Source organism: Cygnus olor, chromosome 6 (genome assembly GCF_009769625.2).
Source record: "Cygnus olor isolate bCygOlo1 chromosome 6, bCygOlo1.pri.v2, whole genome shotgun sequence".
NCBI lineage: Eukaryota > Metazoa > Chordata > Aves > Anseriformes > Anatidae > Cygnus > Cygnus olor.
The window spans coordinates 9,678,689-9,696,935 of NC_049174.1; the positions used below are offsets into that span (position 1 = coordinate 9,678,689).

At 41.9% G+C, this 18,247-nt stretch overlaps 1 protein-coding gene and 1 long non-coding RNA gene across 4 annotated transcripts in view; one reads left to right on the plus strand and one right to left on the minus strand.

Annotated features, from left to right (window-relative positions):
• IQCA1 (IQ motif containing with AAA domain 1) overlaps positions 1–18,247 on the plus strand; it is a 105,057-nt gene that overhangs the window by 35,033 nt on the left and 51,777 nt on the right. For all 3 annotated transcript variants that reach the window (XM_040560940.1, XM_040560941.1, XM_040560942.1), the window contains exon 7: positions 16,556–16,640. In XM_040560940.1, coding sequence (XP_040416874.1) covers positions 16,556–16,640 — 85 coding nt within the window. The remainder of the gene's footprint in view (positions 1–16,555; positions 16,641–18,247) is intronic.
• LOC121071981 overlaps positions 2,102–18,247 on the minus strand; it is a 33,321-nt gene continuing 17,175 nt past the window's right edge. Inside the window, exons 3-5 of the long non-coding RNA XR_005820910.1 lie at positions 6,373–6,540; positions 3,200–3,267; positions 2,102–3,100 (exon numbers count right to left, since the gene is read on the minus strand). This is a non-coding gene — a long non-coding RNA (uncharacterized LOC121071981). The remainder of the gene's footprint in view (positions 3,101–3,199; positions 3,268–6,372; positions 6,541–18,247) is intronic.

Consider the following 18,247-nt stretch of genomic DNA (forward strand, 5'->3'; position numbering starts at 1 on the left):
TGATGGCTTTTGGGGGGGATCAGCCGGAATCCCCTGGATTCATGTATTTCTCATACTTGGTGAAACACAGATAAATCTTGGTAGCGGGTATCTGCAACAGTAATACCAGTTGAACCCTGGTGTCAGGCCTCCAGAGACGCATTGATAGTATCAATGGTTCTGCTTTCTAAATCATCACAAACTCTGAAATATGTTGCCTTCCCATTTTTGTAAGGCTCCTTGAATTTACACTTCAATTTATAGTGATTGGCAGCTCTGCATAGTGATTAAAAACATATGCAAAAGACCCTGCTGCTCTTACTTAATTTCCTATTTTGTTCATTGAACTTTCAAAAGTTTGAAATAATCAAGGAACAAAAATAAGATTATTAAAATATCTCAGGTGCAAGTCAAGATTCCCAGTTTTCAGCATAACTTTTGAGCCACTGCTGCACATAAACACATCTGCACCAGCTTTCCAAACTCTGCTGTTCCCTTCCAGATAGACATTCAGATATCGTGAATCACTACAAGTTGTTGGTGACCTTACCTGAATGATCTCTCCTTTGACTGACAGTTTGTTACTGAAAATGGGGTCAGGTCCTGATATTATTTAGCACAGCTAGGTCCTTATCCTAAGAAGACTCCTGTTAGCTTCTAAAGAGGGGTTCATGTACTTTAGGTGCAAGTTTAACAAAATCAGGGCTGTTTCAAGGGTTTTACAGACAGAAGAGCATGCTCTTGTACCCCAAGGACTTGCTGTCCAAGCAGTTCACCATCAGTGCAAGCTCAGGGAAAACTATTTCAGTGCCATGGAGGGCTCAGCATCTTGCAGGAACACTCAGGACTTCAAGCATCTGCAGACACGTATTCATCTTTTCATTGGGCATGATTTGCATCGCACACCTTTTGCCATACTTGCATATAAATTATTCATTAACGGCATTAAAAGCTCGTTCAGATTTGAACAGTCACACGTTACAAAGCCATAACGAGCGTGGTTCTTCTTCAGACCACTCTGTCCTCCTCCTCCACTTTTCTCCTCAACCTGCTTCCTTCTAAATCACTTGCTCAGAAAGACTTAACCTTTTTGGAGAGGGACTTTTTGCAAGGGCATGTAGCGACAGGATAAGGAGTAATGGTTTTAAACTAAAAGAGGGTAGATGTAGATTAGATTCACAGAAGAAATTCTTCCCTCTGAGGGCAGTGAGGCCCTGTCCCAGGCTGCCCAGAGGAGCTGTGGGTGCCCCATCCCTGGTAGTGCCCAAGGCCAGGCTGGATGGGGTGGGGGGGCATCCTGGGCTGGTGGCAGGGGTCGTGCCCATGGCCGGGGTGGCACAGGGTGGGCTTTAAGGTCTCTTCCAACCCAAACTATTCTGTGTTTCACCATCCCATCTCACAATCCCAGTTTCTGCCTCTGCAGTTTTCAACTGTAAAGCTCTAAACACTCTGGTGACTATAGACTGTAGGCAAAATTTTTTAGAGACTCAGCCTGTGGAGGTAGGATTTTTACAGGGACAGCAAAGATATATCTGTTCCAGATGGTTGCAGCTACAGGTTGGTCCTACATCATGAGATCAAAAGGATAGGTCCAATTAGATATTTGCATTTTTAGCATTGACAAAATGGCGTCTGCTGCTAGTCTCCTTCCTGGAAAAACCTGAATCATTTGGGATGGTATTTTCAGAGCTATATTTGTAAGTTGGATGTTCAGCATCTAAACTTTCAGCCCAAATTGTCAAAAGTTTGAAAAATCAGCTGAGAAACTGAGCTTTGTAATGGATGGTGCCAGGCAGTGACAGTGGGGACATGCTAACGCCAGAACTGGAAAATGGGTCTGGCTGTCAACACAAGATGAGAGCCTGGAGAAGGTTAATCATCAGAGGGTAGAACACAAGGGGGACAAGAGCAAGAGCAGGCAGATGCTCGAGCTAGGAGTGCTTCAAGCCAGACAGCGACACAAGAGACACCCGCCACGAAGCCCCAGAGAAGGCACCGATAGACGAGAGAGGAAGCAGGTTTTACAGCACATTCCTCCACCCAGTGCTGCCTATGATTTGGCTCTCAGAATCATGTTTTTGGTGCATAATTCTTCCAAATATTTTACAGGGGACTCTAGCCTCCCAATTACAGGCCCAGTTTCAGGAGGTTAGGCAGCACAGTCTGGAGGCAGCCAGGGGTATGGTTCTGCTCACAGGCAGGGGATGCCTCTTGTATTCTTGCTCTCGTTCCTAACAGCACAGTGACAAACAGGAGCAAAATGGATGCAGCGAGCAAGACCAAAGCAGTAAGTCTCAGTATGTGTACTGGGTGTCACAGCTGCTGTTCAGCAAGGGAAAACTGAAGGACCAAAACCACAGCGTTAGTCCAAGGGCAGGCTGCTCTTTGACCTGTCATGCCAGTCACTTCCAGCCCAGTTCTTACAGATACACCCATCCCGAGCACTATTCTGCAGGCTGAATTCCTGGCTTCACTCACTTTCTACTTTTGGATTTGTAGCACTACAGAGGCAAAACTGACCATTATAACAAATTTAGGTTAGCTTCCCTTCCTACCTTCCTTAAATGGCTGAAAAGGACTCACAGATATCCAGGGTCCCTTGACCTTGAGTTTAAACCTCCTGCTTAGCATTAAAGCTCCTAAAAATATTCATTCCTTTATACGTCCAAAAGTCTGGAATCGGCTAAAGTAAATAGCATTACTCTGAGTTGGTCCCATTCGCAAGCAAGAAGAAAAATCTTGTAACTAATTAGCTCATTTTCCTAAAGTACTCATAGCCATCTACAGTAATACTTGGGAATTAAAAGCTTGAAAACGCTAAGTGTTGCCGACATAATGCAACAACCTCCCACTGATATTCTCAAGGACACTTCCCGAACAGCAGATTTATTTGTTGTCATAGATACTCACACAGACACAAACACCAGTAAGGTTCAGGGCTTGCACTTGCCAGCAGCTTATTATAATACAGCTCCACATGTTTTAAAGGTTGGATCGGGCTTTTTTCTGGGAAATGCTGCAGTAGTGCCCTGCACAATGGGTGCGTTAGGTCGCAGTTCTCCCACACTGCATTTTCTGTATGCCTTTCTCAGGCAGGGTCCCCATGCAGCAGACAGGATTTCTGAAGGCAGGGACAAATGGAGTATTTAACAGTGGTATCTGGGGCCTGATTTTCATCTCAGAGCTGGTTTCTGTTTCAGTAATCCATCTCAATACCTACCATGCTTGGCGCAGATGGGTCTGCTCTGCAGTCTGATCTATTCTTTGTTTGAGCAGCACAGCACAGTCCTAATCAATAAGAAAGGAAGAAGGGAGTAAATTCCGAGGGGAAGAGGAAGGGACCCAGCCCAGCAGATTTTTCACTTCTCTCTCTACCACAGAGAGGTATCTTCTCCAGCAAGTTAATACAGAGCAGGTGGAGGAACCAATTCTCCCACTTCCCCCTTTCCTGCCGAGTGAATGAAGATATGCTGGGATACAGGAACAAGGAGCAGGCAGAGAAAAAAGCATCAGGAGTCCCACTGGTGCCTGGTGGAAGGACAGAGAGGTACTGGGGAGTCAGTGGCTGGCAGAGGAGAGGTGTTTAAAAGATATTCTGGGAAAAGAAAGAGTAAGGAAAAGCTTAGAAGTAAGGCGAATAAAAATGAACAGGAAGCACAGAGCAGTGGTTCCCAAACTACAGCCCTTGCTCCACAGAAAGATCTCTTTGGAAAAGCAAGCAAAGGAGGTAGAAAAGACATTTTCAGCCTTGGCTCTATAGAATGCAAAGAAGAAAGGAAGCAAGTGGGGAAAAAAGAAACGTGGCATGGACTGACACAAGAAGCAGAGCAAAAGGGTAGCAGAAACATTCACAAGGAGCTAGAGAGGCAGAATCAGAAAAGGAGGGATGAAGGAGGCATATAACTGGGGGAAAAAATACCCTAAGCTACCAATTTGAAAAACAGGGACAGTTAGAACCAAAGACTGATGGAAAATATGAAGCATGTCCAATGGAAAGACAAGAGCTGTGCCCAGACGTGTATGCCACCAAGCAAGCTCAGGTGGATGTATAAAAAAAAGACTCGATTGTCTACAGCCAGGAAGTCTGATTTGACTATGGAGAGGATGAAGGCATGCGAGTTATGGTTGGGAATACGGCTGTGAATGACAGCCTGTTATACTTTCTCACGGGATAAGAGGGATATATTTAGTTCTGAAATACAGTCCTTTCACTGTTTTCACTGACAGTGGGTTTTTCGGAGTTTACATACGGGGGACTGTAGCAGCAGTGTGTCTGATGGAATATAAGGCTGAATCAGGCCATTGCGGTTTCAATATGCCAGCGTGTTTATTTAACAAGCTGCTGACAAGTTACTTAAGTGCTGAATTTCAAGTGAATCCCACATACAAGGGACTTGCATCGTCTAGCACAGAAAATCCAGGCTTCCACTGGAAATCAGTGTAACATCTACCACACTGCTGAGACAGCTTCCATCCTGGTCTCATTCCTCCTTGCCCTTCTTCACCTGTACCTTAGCTCATCTGTTTTTCAAGCCAAATGTCAAAATACACAATTAGACTCAAGCTCAGCTGCCATAAGATACCACTAGGGTTTCACACCTATGCCCTTCAATATGGGGCATAATTCAAATTCCCATAGGGTTAAGCAAAGGGAGATGTGGGCAGCAGGGTGGAAGAAGCAGGTTATCTCATCAGCCTCCAGGTCTCTATAATGAAATAGCCAGTACAGGCTCCGGGTGACAGCAATATTACCTGGGTAATATTGCACCCTGGTAAGGGTGCCAAGGGCAGGTGAGGCGAGACATCTTTTCTCCTTTGAGCACTTTGCATATTTCCCTTTGGAGCACCAAACTGCACATTTGCTAGATGAGCAGTGTGCTGCAAGGTTTGGCAAGCACCTAGGTAAATCCTCCCCAGTGCAAACTTAGCGTTAAAGTTGGTCCATCCAAATCCTCTACTCGGATCGAATCCTGACTTAACACCACAAAGGTTTTGAGATAGTATTTCTGAGGGTGGAACAAGAACTTGCCTGAAACCTGAGTCTCATCCACTCCTTCCAGAATCAATGTGTTTCAGTTTTACTGAGAATTTCAGCATGGGGGAGATTAGTCAGACTCCATCAATCAGGTTGGTTTTATTATCTAGGTCAGAGTCCAGGGCTTTTAAGTCATGCCGTGTTTCAGCCCTGTGCAGATGCAACAGAAAATCTAATTATTTATAGTAATTTACTTTAAACACGCCCAGCTATTAGGATCACAAACTATGTTTTGTCTGCTGTGTCAGGCATCCTCAGGACTTACGCAGTTGTAGTATTAGGAGTTATCATCCTAGGCAGAGAGATTTTACACTGCATGTAAGGGGCTTGCTGGTTCTTGTTAGGCTCTGCTCATAAAAAATAACGATTTCAGCATAGTCCCATTCAGTGTGATGCCTGACCGAATAGAAACTTGTTTCACTTGGGCAAAGAGCACAGAACCATAAAAGAGCTCAATACTTGCATAAAAGACGTACTCAGTACTTACATAAAAGACTTCAGTACTTACAGAGATATTTATATAATACCAAGAAACTGCATCACTCCTAACTAAAATCTGTTCAAACACTCCCCCCTCCTCTTAGATTGTCTTACTGACACATTAATCCTGTGGTGGCTTGGAAAGGAAATTTACTTTCTTGTTTTGTGCTCCCCATCACATAGGGAGACTGGCTCTTTCCTGCAGATTTTTCTGGAAAGCATCTAATCCAGCAAGTAATTTTGAAGATATTGGTTTAAAGTGTGGCCGTGAATTAAAGCCTGCAGTCTCTGTAGCTGCAGGAGTCCTCAAAGTATTCCAAGACAAAATACAATTGCTCCAAGGGAGCAAATTCCAGAGCCGGAGCTCTGCCATCTTCCGTATTGCATACATGTGCTTCCCATCACGGGCTCAGCTCTCGTGACTGCCACAGAGAGGGTAACACTATGCCCAACATATCATTTCGCTGTCATCCTCTTCTGGGAAATCATGTATAACATGGGCTTTTATTCTTTGTGTATTGCAAGGTTTGCAGTTGTGGGAGGCCTGTGAACTGGTGGGAGTGAAGGTGGGAGAAGCTGATTGTAGCCTCTCCCACATATACGCCTGTATTTCATTCCTGTCCAAACCTAATTTTTACATTCCTCCCCTCGTGAGCTCTGCTTTCCTACAATAAGGCCATTCCAAAGAACTGATCCTCTGTATAGGCCCATAAAGCAATACATTTAGATCTCCACTATTTAAAAAAAAAAAAAGGAGAAAAAAAAGAAGAAAGAGGGGGGAAGAAAAATACACACCTCTAGGGTTAGCAAGTGAATAAGCAACTTGCCCTTGAAGTTTCAGCCTTTCTTCTCAGATTGCGCTTCCCACACTTCCTTACCTGTTACACCACTTGGGAAGAAGGATGTTACCGATGTTTGGGCGCTCTGCTTTTGCCACGAGTGGGCTGCAGGTCCAGCTCCACATTCCCAGAGGACAGCCCCTAGACCTCTGGTCAGCTGTCTGTCCCTTCCTGCCCCATTGCCAGCAACTCTCTGCAGCACCTGCCCTGTGTACCAAAGAAACATTTAAAAAACAAGTTATCAGGCCACAACATAAATGAAGAATAATAAAAAAGCTACATTTTGTGCTTATAATTGTTTAAATTTGAGTGTATTCCACTGAGAGTAGCACGTGCAAAAGAATTCATTTGGAGAGGCAATGCCTGAGTCCTGCAAAAGGACTCAGAATTGAATTAAGAATTCAATTCTTAATCAGTCTTTAAGATTGCCCCCATTATCAGCCAATTTCAGGAGATGACAGAATATACACCAGAGAGATGCAGAAAACAAGTAAACAAAAATCTATCTATCTATGTATACATACACACCACTCCAATTTTTCTTTCACATAACTAAAAGGTGAGGGTTAATGAGCTTGGCATCTCCAGGTATCCCAGTGTGTTTCTTGGACTGCAAAGGTGACTAAGTTTTTCAATTAACACCTTTGATAAATGGATGCTCTTAGTACCAGCCTGAGACTAGTTTCTAATTGAGCTCATCTAGAATGTTTCTCCTTTTTTTTTTTTCCCACCTGCTTTTAAATTGCCAATGCAGAGATTCTAAGTGATTTTTGTTGGTACTGAACTATTAGGTTGTTAGTATTGACCAGGAGCCTTTGAAGACCAGGCATGTTTAAACATCTCTAACTTTGTATACATTTTCTCAGCAATATTCTTCAAGATCAGTCTCAGGTTTTTCCCCTTTTTATGTTCTGTGTATACCTGATTGTGATTTATTCAAATAAGGCTGCTCAAGCCAATTGGGATGAACACTGAAAATCATGCACTGTGACTGCTTTCATACGCATGAAATTGCCTCAGATTTATCATTAAAGAGTTCATTTAAACACTCATGGAAACCACAGAGAACTGGATCTCTCGAAGTGAACAAGAATGTTAGCAGCAGAAAATCTCAGAGCATGGCATTTGGTTGCTTTCTTAACTTAAGAATACATCATGCCACATTTTCAACTTCTCATTCCCCACTAAGTTCTTCCCCATCACAAGTGCTTTTGAAGCAAGCGTCATCTTAGCTACAAGTAGTGCCATTTGCACAACACTGCGATATTGATCTTAAATGAAGTTGCAAGCCACTCTCTCAAGCAGTAATGTGATGCCTGACAGATGCTGATTACACATTGTCCTTTACAAACGCTTAAAGACAAGTCATGGACGTGCAGCAGGTCAGAGGCACAAGGATCCTTGAATAGGACAGCTCTGATATAGTGGTTGGATAAGACAGCATGCACATGCAGATCATTTTAATACAGGGAGGTGAAAAATGCTGCCAGTTATGTCAGACTGAACTGTATTTCTGCACTGATGCCATAGAAGTAAGGCAGACTTAGAGCTCCTCACAAGAAGGAAATTAACTGCTGAAATACATCTGATGCTGCTTTCACCATCACCTCAGATTTACCCATCTTCACTCCACAGTAAAATTATGCAAGCAGTTATAAACCAGATAAAAATCACATTGTTTTAGACCTTGCCTCTGGTAGGCTGGGTTGTTTTAACCACTGACACACAAGGTTAACTATTATGCTTATACGCTGTGCTGTATTTGAGTATTTAAATAAGGACAGATCAAAGCACAAAGATTCTCTGTTCGTTTTCAAGCTATCGGTCCCTAATTTCCCAGACAGACATAAAGGATGCATATGCTGAACAGTGCGTGCAGGGAGTTTGACATGCCCCAAGTGTGTTGAATTTATTATGCACGCACACAACTCTCCATCCAGCATATGAACAAAAGGTTGAGGCAGAGCAGAGGCATTTGAGAGTTTTTAATCAGCTAATACCTGTAATACCCTTGAAATACCTCAAGTACCTTTTGCAGTCAGGTGGTGGCAGAAGAAATACAGCACATGCCAAAACATCACAGAACAAAGAGGGCAAAGTCCAGAGAGAGCCAACACAGCACAAGTGTCAGCAGCACTTTTCCAGATGGGCGACCTGTCCAGGGCACCCTCACCACAGCAACGCCATCAGGTTAAAGCACAGGTCAGTGAAGGGCCATGGCAAAACAACACAAAGCAGTCATGCCCAGCCTGCACCTTCTTTCTCCTCCAAAAGAGATGTGTTGTTTTTTTTTTTTGCTTCTGACACCTTGACTTCTAGGAGCAAAAGTGATCGCTCAAATATTTCATAAACAAATCCGATAAGAGAAAATGTTCAGCACACTCCATTTCACTCCACTTCCCAAGTGACTTGGTGATGTTGGAGGGTAAGCTATTTTTCTTGGCTGGCCTTGCTACGAAATTGCATGCTTTATTTTCCTCTTTACAGAATTCATATTGTGTTAATAAAGAACTGTTGACTCCCTCTGGCTGACTCTGCAGAAAAGCTATTCTTGCAAAGCTTCTAGTCTGAGTTAAAGTAATCTTGCTTAAAACTGGCCATAATTGTTTCAGTCTCTTAAGTTTAATACTAAGCACAACAAATATTGCCAATTTGAGTCAGGATTTGACATTCTGGGAAGGCAGGATAAGCTGACCAAAGGTAAGGAATTCAGTAAACGCAAGGGGAATTTGACCTGGCATTTCTTTGAGTCAGCTTCTGTATTTTTGACCTCACTCTGAAAAGAAAGGAAAGATGTAAGAAAATCAAAACAGATGAGAGTTTAATGAGACTTTTGAGCTCCAGCATACTCATTACTCCAGCAGCCAAGTCCCCCAGACGTGGTGCTAGGCCCTGAGGGGAGCTTCCTCTGCATAAGGATTGCTCAATGCAGCCTCATTACAGCCTGGTTGACAGAGCTGCATTCTTCAAAAGGCTGTAGACAGTCAACAGGAAGCTTACGCTGGAAATAAGCCTAAGGACAGTCTGTCTGTGGAAGCTGGTGAGCAGCCCTTCACTTTATGAGACAGCCCAGTGTGGAAGACAGCCCGCTTCATGGCTCCAGTAAATAATGGGTCATTAAAAAGTCCAAAATAGAATGACAGTAACTTAAAAAAGTGTAAACGTTATAGAAAACAAATAATGAGTGCAGTGTTGGATGTCAGTACCTGCAGGTAATTCCAGCAGACACGATTCACCATACTCTATTTCTAGACCTAACATGAAGTCATTCTGGTTATTAGTGCAGGTTAAATCAGATAGATCAGGTTTTTATTTTGCTTTTAGACTAGCTTTATGTGTTCTTAGTATCCTGTCAGTAACACAGGTTCCATAATACTTTCTCCTGTAGGTTTCAGAGAAGCAAAACAGGATTTCTGGTTCTATAGGGCCAGAACTTGATAATCAAGTTATGCCCCAACACAAGCATGTACACTCAATTTAATGAATTACTCACTAATAAGGCAGATACAGATAGGCCTGGCAAGGCCAACAGCAGTAGAAGTGCTGCAGGCTGGGCTGCTGTGTGACAACCATGATGTGCCCTGCTCCTTGCCCAGAAACTCTTCCCTCCAAGGGTGGTGATGGGATCCCGGTGTCCTTGGGTCCACCCGGAGATGCTTTCAGTGTTACTGCAGAGAGCCTCACACCAGGCTTACCGGCAGCTCTGCCCAAGACCATTCTACATTGCAGGAGTCAAGCCAGAAAAACTGAATATCTTCATAGGAATCTGCTTTCTCATCACTTTAGTTTTATTTCCATTTCTGTGGCATGGTGGCAGAAATTTAATATTCAACTTCTGTAGGTTTATCTAAGCTTTCGGTATGGGTTAGATGTTATTAAATCTTGCAAACAAGTTCAGTTACTTAGGTCAGGTTGTGACCAACTCCCAGTCCTGAGTTAATTCAGATTTGAGCTCCAAGAAATTTTTTGGCAATCTTGGGGGGCGGGGTAGGAAGGGACATGCAAAATCAGCAGCACCGAAACATTGTGAGTGCTGATATTGCCTTTTTTTTTTTTTTTAATTTAAACTGAAATCTTGAAAGTGATAAAACTTTGTTTCTTGTTGGCATTATTCTTGCCCACATTGCCTTTTTTTTCCATTCAAAAACAGAGCAGTAACTTGTAGCACCACCTTCCCGTGTTTCTGATTAATTTCAAGGAGAAAACCTACTGCTATTTTAAACCAGGAACATTTTTTGTCAGAATTTTGAAGTTACCAATAGGTCAAAAATCCCTTTTCCATCCTTTTCCCAGCATGGTTTACAGCAGGATAGCCAAAAGTGTGACTTCAGACTGGCCAGGCCTGTCTGAAAGGGAGCAGAGATTCCCCTTTTTCCTAGTACACTAACTACATATTGCTATCCTTAAAAGACCAGGAGGATTCTTGAACAGATAAAATAACTTCATGACAAAGCAGAAGAGACTATTTCATTTTAGGAACTGTTCATTGGGAACTCAAGAAGCTTAAGAACAACTGTACTGGGTCAGCCAAAGGTCTACCTTTCCTGGCCACTAATACTACGTGTAATAAAACTATCACAGAGGATTACCACATTCCACACTTAAGCCTGTCCCCTGCAATGACTGTTCCCAACTCTTACTTGGCTTTGAAGCTCAGTTCTGCCATTTCAGATCTAAGGAAGGCATTGGGTACCCCCAAAAGACAATCTATTGTTTTCAATTGTGATAGTTACTGCAATAAGAGATATCACCTTTCCCCCAAAACCTTTCACACCCGCTTCTCCATGGGAATGTTTCTTCTTGCATGTTGTTGGCCTCAACACTTGATCTTAAACTTGAAACCAAATATTTAGCCAGAACAATAAAGGTTCCAATCCTCCAAGCACTTCTCCCTGCAAATCTCCCCACCGACTTACATCCATGCATAACGACCACACATCCAAGCTAATGCTTGGAGGATCAGGACCATAGGTAAAGCATCAGTTGTAATATGTCTGGTTGTAATACGTGTGTCCAAACCCATTAAAGATGACAAGGAGCCTGTGGAAATCAATCTTGCTTTATGAGTAATTTGATATTTGTTTAGGTTAAATTTATCTTGAAGTGATTTTTCAAAGAGCTAAAGAAAGCACACACAAGGAAAGAAAATGCTGGAGCAAAGACACCTAAAATAAAATAACACTGCTGTTTAAGCAGTTTGAGAGAACCCATATCAGGTTGGATTACAGGAACAGGCAAAAATTACAAAACAAAGAGGGGTTTATTTCTTTACAAGGCTCTCCCCACCCTTTGTCTTTGTTTCTTTTCTGTGCAGAACACTCTGGTGTTCCTCTGCCTAGAACATACAGCCATCAGTCATGCCTTCTCCTCTGTGCACAGCCCACATCCTTTCTTAACCTGAAAAGAGTTAAACACTCCTTTTTCTCCAAACAAGAATTTTTTATTTTCGTGACAAGGCCTTTTATGCAATTAGCTAGAGAAGTGACAGCCAAAAAGAAAGAATAACACATGTAAAATCTTGCCAGAGAGCAGAGTAGGTAGTAACTTGTTGAGTCTATTACCAGGCAAAATGTTTAAATCAACAGTATGTTCTCATAAATCAGCCATATTTAGCCTTAACTATAACCATCCCTGAGCAATGTGGCTTAGAGAGAAAACACGTAAGGAAAAATTCTGGTTCTCTGGTGATGCTCCTGAAACGAGAAGAGGAGGAAGCACCAGATGAGACGAGCGCAGCGCATGGACATTGTTCAGACAATGGATTTATTTTACAAGTTGGAATTAAGATATTGGAGCATTCAGTGCCAAGCAGAGACTTGCAGTAGGCTGCCAATCACACTGACTCATACCACGTCTGGTGGTGATTTGGAGACATTAAAGAACCATTCGAACCTCATTAAAACCCAGACTCGTATGTGGCTTGTACGCTAAAACAAATTTGAGCCCCAAAGTGCCAGAAGTCTATGCTACATGACCAGAGACAAAAGTTTACATTGCAGACCATAAAAGATCATTCTTTTTCAATTACCTTTGACAGATCTAAGTTATAATATGAAGGATAAGTTTGGAAAAGGGGCGAGCAGTAACAGTGAACCAGAGAGGAGAACAGAACGTAGCTAGAGTAACAATGCGAGAATCTCATTAGATCCTTTTCTTACTTAGCTAGGAGTGGAAGACTGTCTCTTCACTCCTGCATCTCTGTTCATCCCTGCTTATTTGTCCAGTTGAGCTGTTCTGATTTAGATTTAAGGCTCCCACTTATTCCAATGAGATAGCTTCTCTGTAAAGCTGCTTACCAAACCCATACTATGCTCCCTTTGAAAGGATTTCTAGGCTCTCCAGAAAAATAATAGATTTCTCACATACCACGATTTCAAAAGGTCCCTTCTCCACAGTCCTTCAGCAATGTCCTCTGCAGCAGATACAATTATTAGTTCCATTAAAGCAGTGGCTCTGACCCAAAGAAAGATATTTTGCCTACCATGAACTCTGTCTCACAACGTGGAAGTTTCTTCCCAGCCCTACCCCTTAGTCTCACCTTGTTTGCTTCTATGCAGCCACCAACTCCAGTCCTACCGAGCAGTCGTACTCTTTACAAATTTCGTTTGCTCAGCTGGCTGGACAGTTTTACTAGAAGTGCATCCTTCATATGAAATCTGATGGTTACGAGAGAATTCGCTTCTGCTTTTGCTTGTTGTCCTTAACACACTGTCAACCCTCCCACTGAAGCAGTCGTGTTGAAAATAAGAGTCATGTCTTCCAGTTCTGGCAATTGCACATTTTTATGTGTTGCTGGAAAAGCACAATTAGATTATTTTCCTGCAAGCGTTGAGACAGCAAGTAACAGATTCACTGAGTTTTGACTTGCCTTGGAACCAGGTGCTCCTGACATGTAGGATACCTCTCAGGTACACACACACATTCCAGTACCTAACCTTTCTACATTCTCCACTCCCCCTCAGCGTGCAACCAGACTTTCTGACCAGTTTTTAGTTTTTACATAGTTTTTACATATTATTCTCTTTACAGTGACGTGTAGCGAAAGCATCGGGGTCTATGAACTTTGTGGTTAATCTGTCTATAGTGACTGGCACGCAAAGGAAGTGTCAAGGTACTAATGAACACCAAAAATAAATATCAGGCAGATTGGAGGAAACACAGCCAGGGACTTTTCTTTATCACTCAACTAAAAAAGCAATCTAAATAACAAATACCAGCCTGAGAATCTTACCCAGTGATCGCTAATGGGCTAAAGTTTTACAGTGACTGTAGCTGCATCTCAGTTTTTGGAGTACACGAACAACTCAGGTGCATGTATAATGCTGCTCTAGTCCCCAGGTTGATTTTCAGGCTTGTTGCTGACTGTGGGAAACTCTGCAGCTCCACCTTCTGCAAGTTTTGGTTCAGAGCGTGGTGGTGCCTTTGATGCCAGAGATGGAACCAAGGATTTCAGATGTACGGCCCACCTCTACACTGCACCCTCCTGGCTCCACAGAACAAAACAACATCCTAGGCTCGGGCTTGGAGCAAGTTCCTACATCATCTGTTTCTGTTTTCTTTCAGTATTATTGCCTTAGAACTGGCTCTGATCATGAATACTTCATTGTTTCTAGGATGTTTCCAGAGGAGAGGACAGTTTAACATTACATGAACAATTATTACTATAAAGCAACCTCAAAAGTCATTCCACATGTTTGGAAGATCCTCCTAGTTCAAGGGCTGTTCCCTCTTCGATGTGGAACATGCTGGGTGGAATTTCTTACACCATATAACATGCAGTGCATCTGATGGAACAAGGATATAGGAACATCCCTGGCTGTTCACAAAGTGTGTGTTGTCCACTTATTTTGTCCTAATGTTTTGCCATTATCAGCAATTGTAAAGTGAGCTTATGCAAAATGTAACTTTAGGCCCAGCTGAATCTGAAATAAAATCTTACGAGAAGTACGTGAAACTACCCAGCGTGGTGGTGCTTTGAGTAAATTGCTGCCAAAAAGTGAACGGGGAAAGAAAATTGTGATTCATTGCCTTTAGAATGGACTTCTGACCAGGAAGATCAATTACTGATTTTTCTATACACATTTTACAGGCAGATTTTGAATCCCTGAGTTAAACTCTGCGGGTTTCATAAAGAAAGGAATCTGGTTGTAAGGGTCATGCATGGGCATTTCCAGGCATTACAAGAATGAAGTTGTAGGCATTTAAACCTACAGGAGAAAGAGTAAAGTCCACAAGAGGTCTGATAGGAAAGTGAGACAAGAACAATGCTCTGAGACTGTTGGGCAGCAATTGATATGTTAGGCAACAGTACACAGGAAAGGGTGAAGCCCAGAAAGAAAAAACAGATGTCCCTGAAGAATTAGCATGCCTGAAATGTGTAGTAGCTGTCTGCTCCCAGGTCACTGATGACCATGGGAACTTATTCTGTATTGCCCTCAACCAAAGATCCAGTCCCCAAACAGCTGACTGGTTAGTAAAGAGCTGACACTTTTTTTCTGCAATTGTTTCAAAAGATTGGCATTACCTTCTCTTAACCTCAAACTATTTTGCAATGTAAGCTCCTGCTGTAGCTGCTACAAAAACATGAGCTACGTCATCCTAAACTGCTGCACCGTGAGCAGAAAAATCACACAGAAAATACAGGGTATGGACAAATTGCAACTTGCTTCCAAATTGGAGAGTGATAGAATTTGTTCAGCACTCAGATATAAACTCAGCATACATATCCAAAGGGTAAATATTTGTCTGCAAGTGCTGTAAATAATTTCAAAATGAAGAACTAGCACAAATAGCAAATGCAGCACTAGTAAATACTGAAAGCTGGCACTGATACTACATTCAGTGGGTGGTGGACTCCAAACTGGTTCTTCACCCACAGTGCATATTGTCTTTCCTTCCTCCCAGCTGGTGTTAGTAAAATAGCAACAGCCTTAAGAGCAGATTTTAAGATTTTTTTGTTGCTGTAAGCCAGACTTGTAGCAACATTTAAAATAAAATTGCATTTAACAAAATTGAGCTATTTTCTGCCTGTTTAAAAAAAAAGAAAGAAAGAAACATGATCTAACATTAAATAAACTAAATGATGCAGTCTTTTGAAGCCAAAAGCCCATTCTTATTAGATTTTCAAAAAAAATCACTAACAATGCCACCCCTTTGTTGATGCAGACTGGTTTCTGGGAATGCAAGGAACAAAGTTTTACATCTGTTTGCATACACAACTAGTAATTGTTGAACATGCAAGTCAGGGCTTACAAACACAGATGAATGTTTGTTTATTCTTTTGTAATTGGTATTACATTAATACCAGCTAGGGATCCAAACCATACACGTGGGTCTGAGCTCAAAATTGAGTGCTGCTTAACTGTAGATGAGGAAAGTCCCTTAAGGTACCAGTTTTTTAAAAAAAATGAAAGCAATTTTTATGAATCATGTCGACGTTCCCAAGTTATTTTCTTCTCAAGGGAAATTTCGTTTCATTTAGAAGAAATGTTACCATTTGATATGACAGCAGCACAGATAGTTTTCTGATGTGTCAGAGTTTTCTTTGGAACACAAGATTGTCCTGATGTTACCAAACAGAAACTCTTACTGATATGATCCAAAAAGCTACAGATATGAAAGAAGTGAAAAATTCTCACCACTATAAATGGCTTTTGGACTGTAATTATTTATATGTTTTATTTATATGTTTCAATTTTATATGTTTTATCTCTTTCTGAAGGGTCTGGAGACACCAATGTTATCCATACCCATCTGTGAAATCCTACCACAAAGCCTCTCACTGTCACCTCCCCAGCTTTTATCACTGCCCAGTTGTGCAAGTACATTGGAAATTTTGGGGGTGGAGATCCTCACATACAAATACAATCTGGAATTTGTAGATCAAAAATCAATTTATTATTTTTTTTTAATAAAGCTGGGTGTTGAAAGCAGAGAGCAGAGCTATAAATATAAGCATTTTAAGCAACCTCTCAGCTATGAAGTGATGCACAGTCCTAAGAAATTCCATAAGGACATTCAGCGCTTGGTAGACCACATAAGAGAAATGGGCTTGTAGCTCTTTTAATGAATTTGCTGGACAAAAAACTACTGACACAGGAAACAGTACAGCACTCTGTTTCTGGAGAGTGAATAGTATGCTTCACCACCACCTGACATCTTTGTTAACTGCATGAAAAGTTATGGATTTTAATTCCTTTTCCATCTCTTGTTTCTCATGCAGGCACATCATAGGCAGGTTTCCTGACTATCCTACCAAAGAAGCAGGAGGTTCAGCGACTATTTTTTCTCAAAAAACCCCAGAGCAGGTACTGTCACTCCTCTAATGCAAAAGGCTAACGGGATTGGGGAAGGAACCTCCACAAAACATGTCTGTTTATTTAAATTGCAATTTTGCATGACAATGCCCTCTAGTTCTTCGGGTACCTGATGATTAAGGGATTTTTGCTGCTAGTGAAAATATTTTTTTCTTCCAGGGTAAACCACAAAACTCAGGTACCAAAATTTGTTCCCTTTCAAGATATGTAACCACTTAGTCACATTGGAAGGTGCTCAGCTATACAAATTACACAGCTAAATGTGTGAGGGAGCTGGGAGCAATGGGCTCAGCTACAAAGAATTGCTCAAATGTTCAAAAATCCATGTAGTTTGACTGGTGCTAGACACTAGTGGAAATATATATCAAAGTTTTACTTTAATCTAAAAAGCTTTGGTTTAAACACGCATCCAAAGCTACCAAGAGATTGGTTCCAATGTATCTACATTCAGTACCAGCACAGCAATTTGTTTAGTTTGAGCAGAGAAGAGTTTCCTTACACAGGCAGGCCTAGGCCTTGATTTACTGCCAAGAGAGTTTGAACAAGGGACACATTCAAGTGAAGGAATCATCTTGGCTTATCTTATGTATTCTTGTAATGATCTCAATTGTTTTTCCTGAGAAAAAACACTCTTCTGGCTTCTCTGACTAATAGAAGTAGCTGATAATCTCTTCCTCTGATCATCTGGGTCTCACACAGAGAAGGTGATTAAGACCAGTCAAAGAAGTGAAGGCAGTAGTTGGCACTTGGAGCCTTTTCCAGCCTCCATAGTGATCTTAACAGGATGATGAGGTTGTTGAGGGAGTTTACAAACAGGAAACCCTGCACAGAGGGCTAGGATTTGGTCCCTGAGTGAACCAAGCATGATGAGTGAACCAAGCTACTAGTGGGCTAGGAAAACTAAACCACGAAAGACAGACCTTTGTGGTCCTTAAAATAATGTTCCTCTATTGAGACAGACTGTTTTATTCATTAGTTGCTTGCAACCGATGATCTCACACAACTATGACAAAACAATATTTTGGATTCACTCCTTCTTGGAATCATAGAGAAAATTCTAGGGCATGCTAGCAGCATCTATGGTATGGTTTGGGGAGATATAAATACAGACCAGACCAGCATAAAGCACAGTGCTCTAACCATTAGTTACTTTGCTTACAGAAACACACAAGAAAACTGCGACAAACAGTTCTGTGTGCCTCACTAAAACTGAGCTCAGGGAATGCTCCTGCTTTTAGCCAAGTTCAGAGTGTGCTAAGGTCAACCCTGCCAGCCTCTGTATCTAAGTCGCTCTGTTGTTCAGTCCCAGACAGAGCGAAGGAGACCAGTCCATTAAGTTTTCAGCTTCTAAAGTAGAAACACATGCCAGTGTCAAGGCGGCTTTGTTGGCTGCTCTAAGCAGCAGGGAAGCCACCCAGCACGTGTGGGCTTGTTGCTGGAGAAGGCTTCAGGGGTCACAATGCTAATTAGACGTGCTATAAACAAGGATAAATACAATTCAGAAAGAAAATAAAAATTACAAGAAATTGTAATGAGCAAAACTAGGTATGTTAGTAAATACTGGAGAAATATATTTTCCCTATCTTACTCCCAGCTTT